This window comes from Erythrolamprus reginae, chromosome 2, assembly GCF_031021105.1.
Source record: "Erythrolamprus reginae isolate rEryReg1 chromosome 2, rEryReg1.hap1, whole genome shotgun sequence".
In the NCBI taxonomy this organism is placed as follows: domain Eukaryota; kingdom Metazoa; phylum Chordata; class Lepidosauria; order Squamata; family Dipsadidae; genus Erythrolamprus; species Erythrolamprus reginae.
Genome location: NC_091951.1, coordinates 233,737,435 through 233,751,250, shown reverse-complemented (window position 1 = coordinate 233,751,250; position 13,816 = coordinate 233,737,435). Strand labels below are relative to the sequence as shown.

The 13,816-nt window shown below is 44.7% G+C and overlaps 1 protein-coding gene across 1 annotated transcript in view; it reads left to right on the top strand.

The window, feature by feature from the left end:
* LOC139159534 (uncharacterized) overlaps positions 1 to 12,541 on the top strand; it is a 38,524-nt gene extending 25,983 nt beyond the window's left edge. The window contains exons 6-7 of the mRNA XM_070736846.1: positions 884 to 1,012; positions 12,157 to 12,541. Of these exons, the coding sequence (XP_070592947.1) occupies positions 884 to 1,012; positions 12,157 to 12,510 (483 nt within the window). The 3' untranslated portion in view covers positions 12,511 to 12,541. The remainder of the gene's footprint in view (positions 1 to 883; positions 1,013 to 12,156) is intronic.
* Positions 12,542 to 13,816: the final 1,275 nt, after the last annotated feature.

The following is a 13,816-nucleotide window of genomic DNA, read 5'->3' as shown; positions in this document are numbered from 1 at the left end:
ACATCCAAAGCTGAAAGAGATTTAAGTATTTTCTCTCACTGGAGGAATTTTAAAAGGTGAGGTGGATGCTTTAAACATCTGCCAAGCTTGAAGTTCCAATTTGTTCCTTTAATCCTCTGTCCAATAGTAACCTCCCCCCCCCACGCACACACAAATATTCACTACAACTACTTTGGTCATGTTAGAAGATCACTAGCAATGCCCTCTGAGGTTCCCAGGCCAAAATGAGCCTTGTTTATTAATGCTAATGTGAAAGGCTACAGCAATTATATAATGAAGAAAAAATGCCCAGCTGATTGTGCACTGGTTCTTTTTTATTTTGTCTGTTGGGGGAAAATATTTTCTTTTTTTTTTAAGAAAACTATTACATTTCAATAAGAGATCATATATAAAGAAAGAAAAAGTATTACAGAAGCATAGAATGACTAGGAAAGAATGGTTCAGAAAAAAGTCAAAATAATGCAGAAAAACAAGAAAAAACGGAGTAATTTCTGACTTTCAGTGCTGTTGTAACTTTGAACAGTCACAAAATGAATAGTTATAGGTCAAGGGCTACCTATACTTCCTGAATAAACGTGATGGAAGTTCCTTAAGAGATTTTTCTGAATAATTGAAGATAGCAATAGCTATTACTACCCTCAGAATTTTGCCCCGCAAAAAACTAGGTCCTCATTTTACCAGCTTCACAAGCAGCCGTCAGAAATAGCCTGCAGTTCTAGATTCTAACCACTGCGCCGCTGTGGCTCTTATGATAAGAGTAGGGAATGTATAGCTCTGGCCTTTGAGCCAAAACTGTAGTTATGATGCCAAACGCAAAACACTAGGCTTGAGTGCGTGATTTTTTTCTTTCCCTTTTCCTTTTTTTTTTTTTGCTTTTTTGTAGCTAAAATATACCAAGGAGGAATTGGACTACAAAGTTCACAGAGGTCACGAAAAAATGTACCAGATGTGGAAGGAATGGTACAAAGGAGAACCTAAGCAGGACCAGAGCAATGGAGCAAATCAGACAGAGGTATCTCAGCATGAGAATGATTCATCTTTTGAAGATACTAAAAAAATAGGGAATGGCCATTGCTCAGTGAAGATTCACTGAGGAGAGGACGAAGGAACACCGAGTCACTGCTGAGGGGGTGTCGAGGGTGCCGAGGGAGAGCGGACAGAGAGCCCGGCACCGGAGGAACATCTTGTCAAGATTAGGAGGGCCCCTACCTCATCAAGGTGCTCAGCTTCAGAAGAATGAGCCAGGACCTTCCGGAGGTGATGAATATTGAAGCACAGACAAAGCATGTTCGAATGAACAAACTAGTTTTATTTTAAAAAAATATAAAAATAAAAATGTCTACGGAGAGACAATATGGCACATCTTATAGCTACAAAGATGAACCGCAAGATGAACTCTAAACTTAGAGACCGCCCTTCTTCTTCAGTAGGGCAGGAAGTGAGCAAACAGGTTACATCACACAGGAGGAGCTACATTACTAGACAGAGTTAACTCTCTAACTACTGGATGTTTCTCAATGTGTATGAAGGCTGGCAATTCCCAGCGCGACACCCCTTCTTTGTCAGTCATCAGAGACATAAGGGACATCAGGACATCAAGACATCAATTCACTTGAGGCACATTTTGTTGGTGAGGTATTCATGTTGATCAGCTGGCAATGGCTTATTCAGCAAGTCAGCGATCTGCTCAGTAGTAGGTATGTACTGAATTTTCACGAATCCTTCTTTCACCTTCTCTCTGGTATTTTGATACCGGATGTGAATGTGCCGTGAACGAGCTCCAACAAATTCAGTTTCAGCAATGAATGCAACTGAAACATTATCCTCCATAATAAAAATTGGTAACATCGGGTTTTCCCAAATACTATTAATGAGAGGAAAAAGAGACATTAATGCATTACAGCAATCAGAAACACATGCATATTCAGATTCAGTTGAAGAGCAAGAAATGAACTTCTGCTGCCTAACTTTCCAAAAGAAAGGACAACCATTTAAAAACATGATATAACCAGAAGTACTTTTACGTGTTTCCGTGTCACTTGCCCAGTCAGCATCAGCATAACAAATCACTTCAGGGTACTCAACATGATCTGGCTCGAGGTACAGCTTTTTGCCTTTTGTGAGCTTCATGTATTTCAGCAACTTCTTTATGCAAGACCAGTGAAACGTGGTTGCTCTCCCAACGTATCTGGACAGTAGATTCACACTCAGTGAAATGTCAGGTCTTGTCCAACTGCTGATGTACAATAGCGATCCAATCACTGACCGGTACAGCGTTTTGTTCTCAAAATCAGGATACTCTCCTCGGGTTAACCTGTAAAAATCAGTCTGCATAGGAGAACGACAAGTATTTGCATCAGACATGTTACAATTTTGCAAAAGCTGGTCAACCTTGCTTTCTTGTGAAAGAGAGAACCCCTTCTCAGTTTTCTCAAACTGAACACCTAGATAATCATTAATATGCCCTAGGCTTTTCAAGGTGAAATGTTGTTCAAGGCCCTTAGCAAAAGTTTGACTAGTGCTTTCATTCAGACCCACATAAACAATATCATCAACATAAACAAGAACAACTTCATAAGTCTTACCTTGCCCTTTTGTGAACACGCATCCATCAGATTCGGACTTAATAAAGCCCATTGAATTTAGCTTTTGGGATAACAATTTGTACCAGCAGAGGGCGCTCTGCTTGAGGCCATATAAAGACTTGCTCAGAAACCAGACTTCACCTTCTCGGTCCTGGAATCCGGGAGCACCTTTGACGTAGATCTCTTCATTCAGATCAGCGTTCAAATAGGCAGTCTCTACATCAAATTGAAAAACTTCTAAGCCCAAAGCAACAGCAGTGATCAGGGCAATCTTGACACTCTCATTTCTGACTGTGGGTGAATATGTGTCAGTGTAGTCATCTGGATAAACTTGAGAGAATCCTTGAGCTACAAGTCTAGCTTTGTACAGCTTTCCTTCATTAGGATTTTGTTTGACTTTATACACCCAGCGTGTGCCAATGACTTTCTTCTTGTTAGGCGGCTCCACCTGCTGGAACACTTTAAGTTTCTTTAAACAGTCCAGTTCGCGTTCCATAGCCTCATACCATTTTTCTTGTTCAGAGTCAGGTAAAAGTTTGATCTGGTGAAAATGATCAGGTGGAAGTGTAAGGTTATTACACATGAAAAGATAAGGAGATTCAGATACTTGCTGTGTAAATCTCTTTGGAGGAGTTCCTTTGGTGGTTCTTTTGGAACGCCTTGGAACGCTGGTCCATCCTTCATCATCATTTCCGCCTTCAAGTTCATCACAAGAGGTTTCCTCTGCGACTGTTGAAGGTTGTTCATCACTTGGGATGTCAGGAACATCTGGCACAGCTCCCTGGTCATCAGGTGTCACCATACCATCCTTGGGAAAATAAACTGAAGTATCATTACTATGTATACTGGACCAATTTGTGTCTTCCTCAAATTTAGCTGAATTGGAAATGTAAACTCTGTGATGAGAGTCAGCAAATTTGTGGTATTTGGAGACTTCATCAAAGCCGATGAATCTCATTCTTTCAGACACGGGACCTCCTTTTCTTCTCTGTTCAACTGGAATGTTAACAGTGGCATAACAACCAAAAATGTAAATGTTCTGGACATCAGGCTTCTTGCCATGAAGCAAGTAATAAGGAGTGTCTTGTATGACGCTACTCCATGTTCTGTTAACAATGTAATTAGCATACCTTAATGCTTCGCCCCAGTATGAAAAGTCCACGTTCGCATCCTCAATGAGACAACGGAACATCGTCTGCAAAATACCGTTCCTCCTCTCACACACGCCATTATGAGCGGGAGTCCCAGGTGATGAGGTCTGCTGGCGGATTCCATTCCTGGCCATCCATCCTTGGAACTTTTGCGACATAAATTCTCCTCCACGGTCACTTTGAATCCGCTTAATCCAGACGTCGTGTTGGGTGAGTATTTCTGCAGCAAAGCCTTTAAAAGCCTCAAACGCCTCTGATTTATGTTTTAAAAGAAAAACATAGCCAAATCGTGAGTAACTGTCAACTACAGTTAAGAAATACTTACGTTTACCAACAGTAGGCCGAAATGGACCGACAACGTCGGTATGGACCAATTCAAAGATGCGTGTACACAGTCGGACAGCAATTTTTGGAACTGGGGAGTGCCGGGACTTGGCTGAGTTACAAATTTTGCAATCTAAGTAAACTTTGCAAGCCCCATCAATTTTGAAACCGTCAGCATATTCAGACATCTTTGCTAAGATGGGGTAAGAAGCGTGCCCCAAGCGACGATGCCATCTGTGAATACACCTGGAATGAAAAGATTTGTTTGTTAACACATGTTTAACATTTGCAATAGCATTTGGAACCTCAGGAGTTTCATTGGCTTTAGGAGCCTTTGAACTAGCGGTGGCACCAGGGTTTCTCTCTGGACCTGTGCTAACGCCCTTTGGAACGCTTATACTTACACCACCTTTACTGGCAGGTTTTGGTTGCAAATAAAAAACACCTTTGATGGGGATGGCAGTAGCAAGAAGTTTGCCATCCTTGATAATGTTAGTGTCAACAAGTTCATAGTTTATTACAACCTTCAATTCTTCTCTCAGGCAATATCCGCTGAGGATGTTGTTCTTGGCAGTAGGAACGTAGAAAACATTTGAGATAAGGGAGTCCAGTTCTTTGACGAAGACTTTTCCTTTTCCTTCCACCTTGGAACGAAGATTACCAACTCCGTATACTTCCTTGACATCAGTCGGGTGTAGCTCAGAGAAGGATTCCTTCCGGCATGCGATGTGTGCCGCTGCTCCGCTGTCCAGGGTCCATAACTCACGAATGTCGTAGAGTGGACTCTTCTCAGAGACGGTGCTGAGGCGGATGATACCAACATAAGTAGGTTTCTCATCTTTTGAGTCTTTGGGAGTTGACTTTGCAGCCCCAGAACTCTTTCCTCTGGATCCTTTCTTGTGCGCGCTCTTTGGCTGAGTTGGATAAGGTGGACTGTCAGTTTCGCCAGGTTTCACACTCTGCACATCAGGAGACTTGCGAGTGTCATCCTTCTTAAAAGGTTTCTGGCGTGGGTACTTAGGAGTACTTGTTTTCTGCTGACCGCCCTTTGCCAAATTAGGTTTAAATGCTGCTGACATGGGCCTAAGTCCAGTGTTCAGCAACTCTGCTTCTTCAGTTAGCATGTTACAGAGTCTTTGAGTAGATTTCTGGGCCATTGGGAGTATGCTGAACTTGTAAACAACTTCCTTCCATTCAGGACCAAGGGAAGTTATAATAGCCGCATTTACTTGATTGTCATCATAGCGGTATCCTCTTTCTTCTAAGTCTTTATGCATTGTTAAAATCTTAGATAAGTGTGGTGCAAGTTCACCCCCAGTTGGAAGTTTAGTGTTATTAAACTTGGCTATCAGTATATAGTTGCCTTCTTCTGATATTGGCCTAAACATGCCATCTAATGACTCTAATATCTGTGCAGAAGTAAAGTCATGTGTGTCATATCTTATTGACAATTGTGAGTCCATGCTCATGAGAATGAGTAGCTTGGCTTTTATGTCAGCTTCTCTTTCTTCTGCAGTCCAGCGCCTTACTGGGGGATTATGTGCAATCCCATCTATGTCATGAGCCAGTAGGTGCAAATTTATTCTGTGAAGCCACTTCCGATAGTTATGTCCATTAGGCAGCAATATAAACTCACCTTTCAGAACAGAAGAGGTGATGGTTTGCCTTGTTGGTGCACCCATCTGAGGTGCTGGGAGTGGTTGGAGTTGAGCCCCAACCCCTCCTGGCAAACCTTGTAGCTGTCCAACTTGGGGAAGTTGTGCTGGCATCTGTGGAATATGGACTGGAGATCTCTGTGGTGAAACAGAAGGACCTGAGACAAATGCATTTTGTTTCTGCATCCTTGCAGCCATATCTGCCTGGGAAAATCCCTGCTTGGTTTCAGGTAATGCCTTTTCCTTTCGGGCATACCATCCACTAGTGGCCGCTGTTGCGTAACTTGCTTCAGTGGGGGAAATCCTCCCTCCTTCTCGGCTTGCATTTGCTAAAAGTTTTTTCTCTTTGGGCTGATAGCCTCCCCCTTCCTCTTTTGGAATGTCTTCTATGTTAGATAAGGCAGGAGGGAAAAAGTGCGTGATCACTGGAGAATGGCTAATGTGCGCATGTCTATCTTCTTTAGAAGAATAGGCATACGTGGCATCTCTCAGGGGCATTTCCTCCATTTTTTCTGTAAGAAGTTTAAGCTGAAGTTTTTTTAAAGATCTTAGCTCCGTTCTGGCATCATCTGCCTTTTGTAAATAACTGGAGTAGATCTGTCTCTGCTCATTAGTTTTCAAAGTAGGAAGGTTATCAAAATGAAGACAGTGGGATTCTAACGAATCAATTTCCTTTTCATCTCTTTCTATCATTTTCTCAATCATCTCCAGAGTTAGGGATGTCCCCTTAATTCTATCAGAAGTGAGAGAACTCAAGTCATCTAGGTGCTTTGTTTTGGCTGACGCCTTTACATGCAAAACAGATGATTGAGATGGGAATAGAGTTAAATAGAGAGGTCCGGTGCCGAGATGGTGATGATTGGGAACGGCAGAAACAACACGAGGGAGAGAGAGAGTGACAGTGGGGAAGAAATGGAGTCAAGTGCCGGAAGTCAGCTGTAACACCAACAGACGAACGAGGACGTTCAGGGGAAATTAAGTTAGCCCCCTCCCGTTGGCAACAGTAGGTGAGAGCTACTGGGGGCCAAGGGGAGTCAAAAAACTAAGGACCATTCTATCTACTCCCTTCCCCCCACTCCCCTCCTTCCCCTCTTAACCTTAATTTTTGTGATCTATGTATATTATTGCTGAAAGACTATGCCCCCTGCGGACTGTGGATGAATTGAAGAACACTGCCCCCCTGTGGACTGATTTAAAAAGACTCCTAGAAAGAGAGGAAATTAAGATCAAGCCTTTTTAAATTAGACTAAGACCTAAGACCTTCGAAGACCAGAAGAACATCATGCCTGGACTGACTGATTACTGATGATTGAAGAATATAAGATCTGTTTTATACCATCAACGAAATTAATTTTTATATTTATATTAACTTGAAATTTTAGTATATATTGTATATAGTTATATTTTAATGGTTTTAGTGTTTTTAAATTGTTATTAATTGCCATTTTATACTATTATTAATTTAATTGACTTTTTAAAGTAATCAGGGTTCTAAGTAATGGATGACTGGGATAAATTTGCTTGTGGCTATGAATGGAATGACTGGTATGATGGAGTGTATGGGGGTGTGGGGGGTGTGGTATGGATGAGTTTATTGATAGTAGAGTGAATGATAGGTCTGGCCCACCTGATGCTCGGGAGACAGGAGAGAAAGGGGCGCCGATCTCTGGGGGGGCAGAGGGTCGAAATATCCCTGTGTTGCTGGGGAGAGGCAGATATGGCGGGGGCCACAGAGTTAGCCATTCCAGGGGAACGAGGGACCGTTGCTTAATAACGGTCCCTTGTTCTGGCTCTGTGAGCCCAACCTTGGGTGCTGGTGGTGAGTGTAACTCTGGCCCTACGCTCAGGTTGCTGCTGCTGAATGCCAGGTCGGTAGTAAATAAAGCTCTCCTCATCCGGGATTTGATCCTGGATGAGGAGGCCGACCTGGCATGTATTACTGAAACCTGGCTGGGCCCGGAGGGAGGTGTTCCTCTCTCTGAAATTTGCCCAGCCGGGTTTCAGATATGGCATCAACCTCGACCCCAGGGAAGGGGGGGAGGAGTAGCTATTGTAGCCAGGGAGAGCCTTTGCCTGCGTAGACTCATTGCACCGGAAATTGCGGGTTGCGAGTCTCTCTTGATGAAGTTGGACTTAGGGGTTCAGGTGGGCTTATTTCTCACGTACCTGCCTCCCAGCTGCGTGTCAAAAGCCCTGCCTGTGCTACTCGAGGAGGTAGCCGGGTTGGCGGTGGAGTTCCCCGGACTCATCGTCCTGGGGGACTTCAACCTGCCGTCACTCGGCGAAACCTCTGGGTTGGCACAGGAGTTCATGGCCACCATGACAGCCGTGGACCTGACTCAAGTAGTACAGGGTCCAACTCACGAGGGAGGGCACGCACCTGACATGGTATTCCTTTCCGAGCAATTGAGTAATGGTCTGAGACTAAAGGGCTTAGAAGTATTGCCTTTGTCATGGTCAGACCATTTTCTACTACGGCTTGACTTCCTGGCTCCAATCCTCCCCCGCAGGGAGGCGGAACCAATGAAGATGTTCCGCCCCAGACGCCTGATGGACCCAGAGGGCTTTCAAACGGCGCTTGGGGTTATTCCAGAGGCACTCGTCCACAGTTCGGCGGAGTCTCTCGCGGAGGCCTGGAACAGGGCTGCGACGGGGGCTCTTGACCGGATTGCGCCTTTGCGGCCTCTCCGTGGCGTTAGACCCCGTAGAGCTCCATGGTTCAACAAGGAGCTCCGGGAGTTGAAACGCCAAAAGAGACGTCTAGAGAAGCGATGGAGGAAGAGTAGGTCTGAATCCGACCGAACACTTGTAAGAGCTTTTATTAAGACTTACAAAGTGGCGCTCAAGGCGGCAAGATGCGCGTATCATGCCGCCTTGATTGCATCAGCGGAATCCCGCCCGGCCGCTCTGTTTAGGGTGACCCGCTCCCTTCTTAACCAGGGGGGAGTTGGGGAGCCCTTACAGAGTAGTGCCGAGGATTTTAACACGTTTTTCGCTGATAAAGTCGCTCGGATCCGGGCCGACCTCGACTCCAATTGTAAAACAGAGTCGACTGACAACGAGTCAGTCGAGGTGACTGGGGCACGTACTTGTCCACCTGTCTGGGAAGAGTTTGATCTGGTGACACCTGATGAAGTGGACAAGGCCATTGGAGCTGTGAGTTCCGCCACCTGTTTACTGGATCCGTGTCCCTCCTGGCTGGTTTCGGCCAGTCGGGAGGTGACGCGGAGCTGGGCCCAGGAGATTACCAATGCTTCCTTGGGGAGGGGAGTTTTTCCATCACTCTATAAAGAAGCGCTCGTGCGCCCCCTCCTCAAGAAGCCCTCCCTGGACCCAGCTGTGCTTAACAACTATCGTCCAGTCTCCAACCTTCCCTTTATGGGGAAGGTTGTCGAGAAGGTGGTGGCGCTCCAGCTCCAGCGGTCCTTGGAAGAAGCCGATTATCTAGGTCCCCAGCAGTCGGGTTTCAGGCCCGGTTACAGCACGGAAACCGCTTTGGTCGCGTTGATGGATGAGCTCTGGCGGGCCCGGGACAGGGGTTTATCCTCTGTCCTGGTGCTCCTTGACCTCTCAGCGGCTTTCGATACCATCGACCATGGTATCCTTCTGCACCGGCTGGAGGGGTTGGGGGTGGGAGGCACTGTTCTTCAGTGGTTCTCCTCCTACCTCTCTGGCCGGTCGCAGTCGGTGTTAGTGGGGGGTCAGAGGTTGACTCCTAGGTTTCTCCATTGTGGGGTGCCTCAGGGGTCGGTCCTCTCCCCCCTGCTATTCAACATCTACATGAAACCGCTGGGCGAGATCATCCAAGGACATGGGGTGAGGTATCATCAATATGCGGATGATACCCAGCTTTACATCTCCACCCCATGCCCAGTCAACGAAGCGGTGGAAGTGATGTGCCGGTGCCTGAAGGCTGTTGGGGCCTGGATGGGTGTCAACAGACTCAAGCTCAACCCGGATAAGATGGAGTGGCTGTGGGTTTTGCCTCCCAAGGACAATTCCATCTGTCCGTCCATTACCCTGGGGGGGGGAATTATTGACCCCCTCAGAGAGGGTCCGCAACTTGGGCGTCCTCCTCGATCCACAGCTCACATTAGAAAAACATCTCTCAGCTGTGGCGAGGGGGGCGTTTGCCCAGGTTCGCCTGGTGCACCAGTTGCGGCCCTATCTGGACCGGGACTCATTGCTCACTGTCACTCATGCCCTCATCACCTCGAGGTTCGACTACTGTAATGCTCTCTACATGGGGCTACCTTTGAAAAGTGTTCGGAAACTTCAGATCGTGCAGAATGCAGCTGCGAGAGCAGTCATGGGCCTACCTAGGTATGCCCATGTTTCACCATCACTCCGCAGTCTGCATTGGTTGCCGATCAGTTTCCGGTCACAATTCAAAGTGTTGGTTATGACCTTTAAAGCCCTTCATGGCATTGGACCAGAATATCTCCGAGACCGCCTTCTGCCGCACGAATCCCAGCGACCGATTAGGTCCCACAGAGTGGGCCTTCTCCGGGTCCCGTCAACTAAACAATGTCGGTTGGCGGGACCCAGGGGAAGAGCCTTCTCTGTGGCGGCACCGGCCCTCTGGAACCAACTCCCCCTGGAGATTAGAACTGCCCCTACTCTCCCTGCCTTCCGTAAACTCCTTAAAACCCACCTTTGCCGTCAGGCATGGGGGAACTGAAACATCTCCCCCTGGGCATGTTTAATTTATATATGGTATGCTTGTGTGTATGTCTGTTAGTATATGGAGTCGTTTTAAATCTTTGAATTTTAAATTTGTTAGATTATTTATGATTTGTTTCCATGTGTTGTGAGCCACCCCGAGTCTTCGGAGAGGGGCGGCATACAAATCTAAGTAATAAATAAATAATAAATTCTGCCTTGACCATGGTTTGTGGCTAGGCATACTGGGTAAACCTAGACAATTATGATTTATTTGGTAATTATTATTCATTATTAAATGGATTAAATCAGGGATGGCGAACCTATGGCACATGTGGTGGCATGCGAAGCCATTTCTGAAGGCACGTGAGGCATTGCCCTCTGTCAGCTCGGGCCCACTGGTCTGCTGATATTTATAGTTTATACTTTATCAGATTTGTCTGCCACCCCCTCCGAAGACTCGAGGCGGCTCACAGCATAACAGTAGTACAATACATTACCAATCCAATAATAAAAATTAAATCAATTTAAGCAAGTATTAATAACATAATAAAATCCCTAACTATGCAATCACACACATTCAACCTACTCTATCATACAGTAAGGCCAAAAACATAATTAAAAAGAGGGGGAAAGGTGGTAATTATCCCCACGCCTGGCGACAAAAGTGGGTCTTCAACATTTTATGGAAGGCGAGGAGAGTGAGGGCTGGTCGAATCTCTAGAGGGAGTTGATTCCAGAGGGCCGGGGCCACCACAGAGAAGGCTCTTCCCCTGGGTCCTGCCAGCCGACATTGTTTGGTCAACGGGACCTGGAGAAGGCCACCCCTGTGGGATCTAATTGGCCACTGGGATTCGTGCCTTCTTTATGGCCGTTTTTGCTCTCCCCAGAGTTCAGGAAAGCCTCCTGAAGCCATTTTGCTCCAGCAAAAACTGGAACAAAGCCTCCTGGCCTGTTTTTTTGCCATCTCCAGGCTTCAGGAGGCTTTTCTGAACCCTGGGCAAGGGCAAAAAAAGTCCCTAAAAGCCTATTGGAAGTCCGGAGGCTTCAGTGAGGCCTGTCCGCATGTGTGGAAGGGCAACGTAGGGGGGGTTGTGTGCATGCGGGTCTGGAGGGGAGAGCATTGCGTTACAGGTGTGGGTACACACACGCGCCCTATCACCTGCAAGCGCATCCTTTTGGCACCCGGATCAAAAAAGTTTCGCCAACACTGGACTAAATCTTTATCCCCAACGCAAATTGGATCTTGCAACATTATTAAACAAACTATATATTTATGCAAAAATTATTCCCAGAGCCAGAAGAGAGTTGGTGTGTTTCTCAGGATGTATGAAAAGGCTGAGATGAAGAGCTGGGTCAAAGATCCTTTATAGAACATACACAACATACAGAAAATTGCTTGGGGAAGAAAAGAGGGAGGAGATTTGAATTCTGCCACCTGGCATGTACTGCATGGCTGAAATCAAGGGAACGGCAATCAACAATGGTGTCTCCATGCATAAACAAGAATATTCAGTTGCCCTATGTCCGTCTGTCAACCTCTCTCCCCACCCCCTCCCTCCCTTCAGATAATCCCATAGATCAGGGGTAGGCAAAGTTGGCTCTTCTATGACATGTAGACTTCACATCCCAGAATGCCTGAGCTAGCATGATTGGCTCAGGAATTCTGGGAGTTGAAGTCCATAAGTCACAGAAGAGCCAACTTTGCCTACCCCTGCCATAGATGAACACCTATGATGTTCAATTAACAGATCTTTTTGTTCATTTGTTTCATAACAGATGGAATCCCATTCTCTAGCCACATCCTACACTGTTGCACAGAAGATGCAGGAGGTCTGCCAGAATGTCTTAACCAACCTGCAGAGCCTTCCTGAACATCTTCAACAAAAAGTCCAACAGGCTCAGTGTGATTTAACAGAGGTACAAGCTGTCCTCTCTACTGCCACATCCTTCCAGGATCTTCCCAGTGGCTTCATGAAAGAGACCACAGAGAAAATTAACAAGGCCAGAAAGGCTCTGTTTGAAGTCATGGAATATATAGCTAAATACACTTGTCAGCCATGGGTAGAGGGACCCTATTGTCCTGCTGAATATTCAGCAGAGGAATCCATAAAACACAATAACGTATATTAGTTCTTTACTCTTAATAATTTATGAAACAAATAACATATATCAATTCTTCCTATTAATAATATTGAGAACAGAATTAAAAAACATGATAACTTACAACCACTTACTAAATACAGAAGGAAATATAAAAACAAAGGAAGAGCTAACAGAACAGAACATAACTTTGGACTGCTGGCCATACAGGCTAATATTTTCAAAATGGCAAAAAAACATCAAAAACGAAGGAATATTGGCACAGGACACACCCCTTGATAAACTAATATTAGGAAGGGAAAAATTTTTTATAACAAGAATATATAGCTACTTAATAAATTATGAAGTGGAAACTGAAATATCAAAAGATCCAATGACCAGCTGAGCAAGGAACTTTGGCTACAATATCCACATAGACCAATGGGAGACAATTTGGAATAAGAACTACAAAATCACTAAGTCAGCAGCATACAAAGAAAACACTATAAAAATGTTCTAAAGGAGGCATTTGTCACCATCAAGACTAGCACAGATTTTCCCCAAAACTAGACCAAACTGTTGGAGATGTTCAAATCCCTCTGGAACTTTCTTCCATATCTGGTGGAGCTGCCCAAAAATAAAAAAATTATGGAGCAAAATAAGGTCCTGGATATTCGAAATCACGGAAACCAATCTCTCATTCAAACCAGAGATCTTTTTATTAGGAATAATAGACATGAAAATAAAGAAAACAGTTTACTATATAATCCAACACATTATAATAGCAAGTAGAATATCAATAGCTCAAAACTGGAAAAGGGAAGAGGTACCATCAGACAGAGACCTGATTAAAAAAATATTTGATTGCGCCGAGTATGACTCCTTAACACAAAAACTGAAAGACAACAAGGAAACAAAAAATATAACCACATGGGACAAGTTCTATAACTGGATCAATGAAAGGGAGAGAGTTATGGAAGGGAACAGAAACAAAACACAATAAAACAAATTATAAAAAGATCAAGAATAAAAGGAGAGAAGGAGAAAAACAAAACAAAACAATTTATTTGCTTGCTCGCTGACTTTTTTTTTTCTTTTTTAGGATCGAAATCAATTATAACTATAACAATCATAATATTAAATACATCATTTAGAAAAGGAAGTTTTAGACTAACGATTAAGCAAACTTTAAGAAATACGATTTCGCTGACAGAATAGCCGGGAAAATAAAAACAAATATAGCTGCAGATTGGCAGCGGGGGGGGGGGGGGGCTGTTTTATGTTCAATGTTATTGTTGAATGTGGTTTGTTCGACCCTATTGGAAACAATGAACAGATGCTTATGATATGAACACCT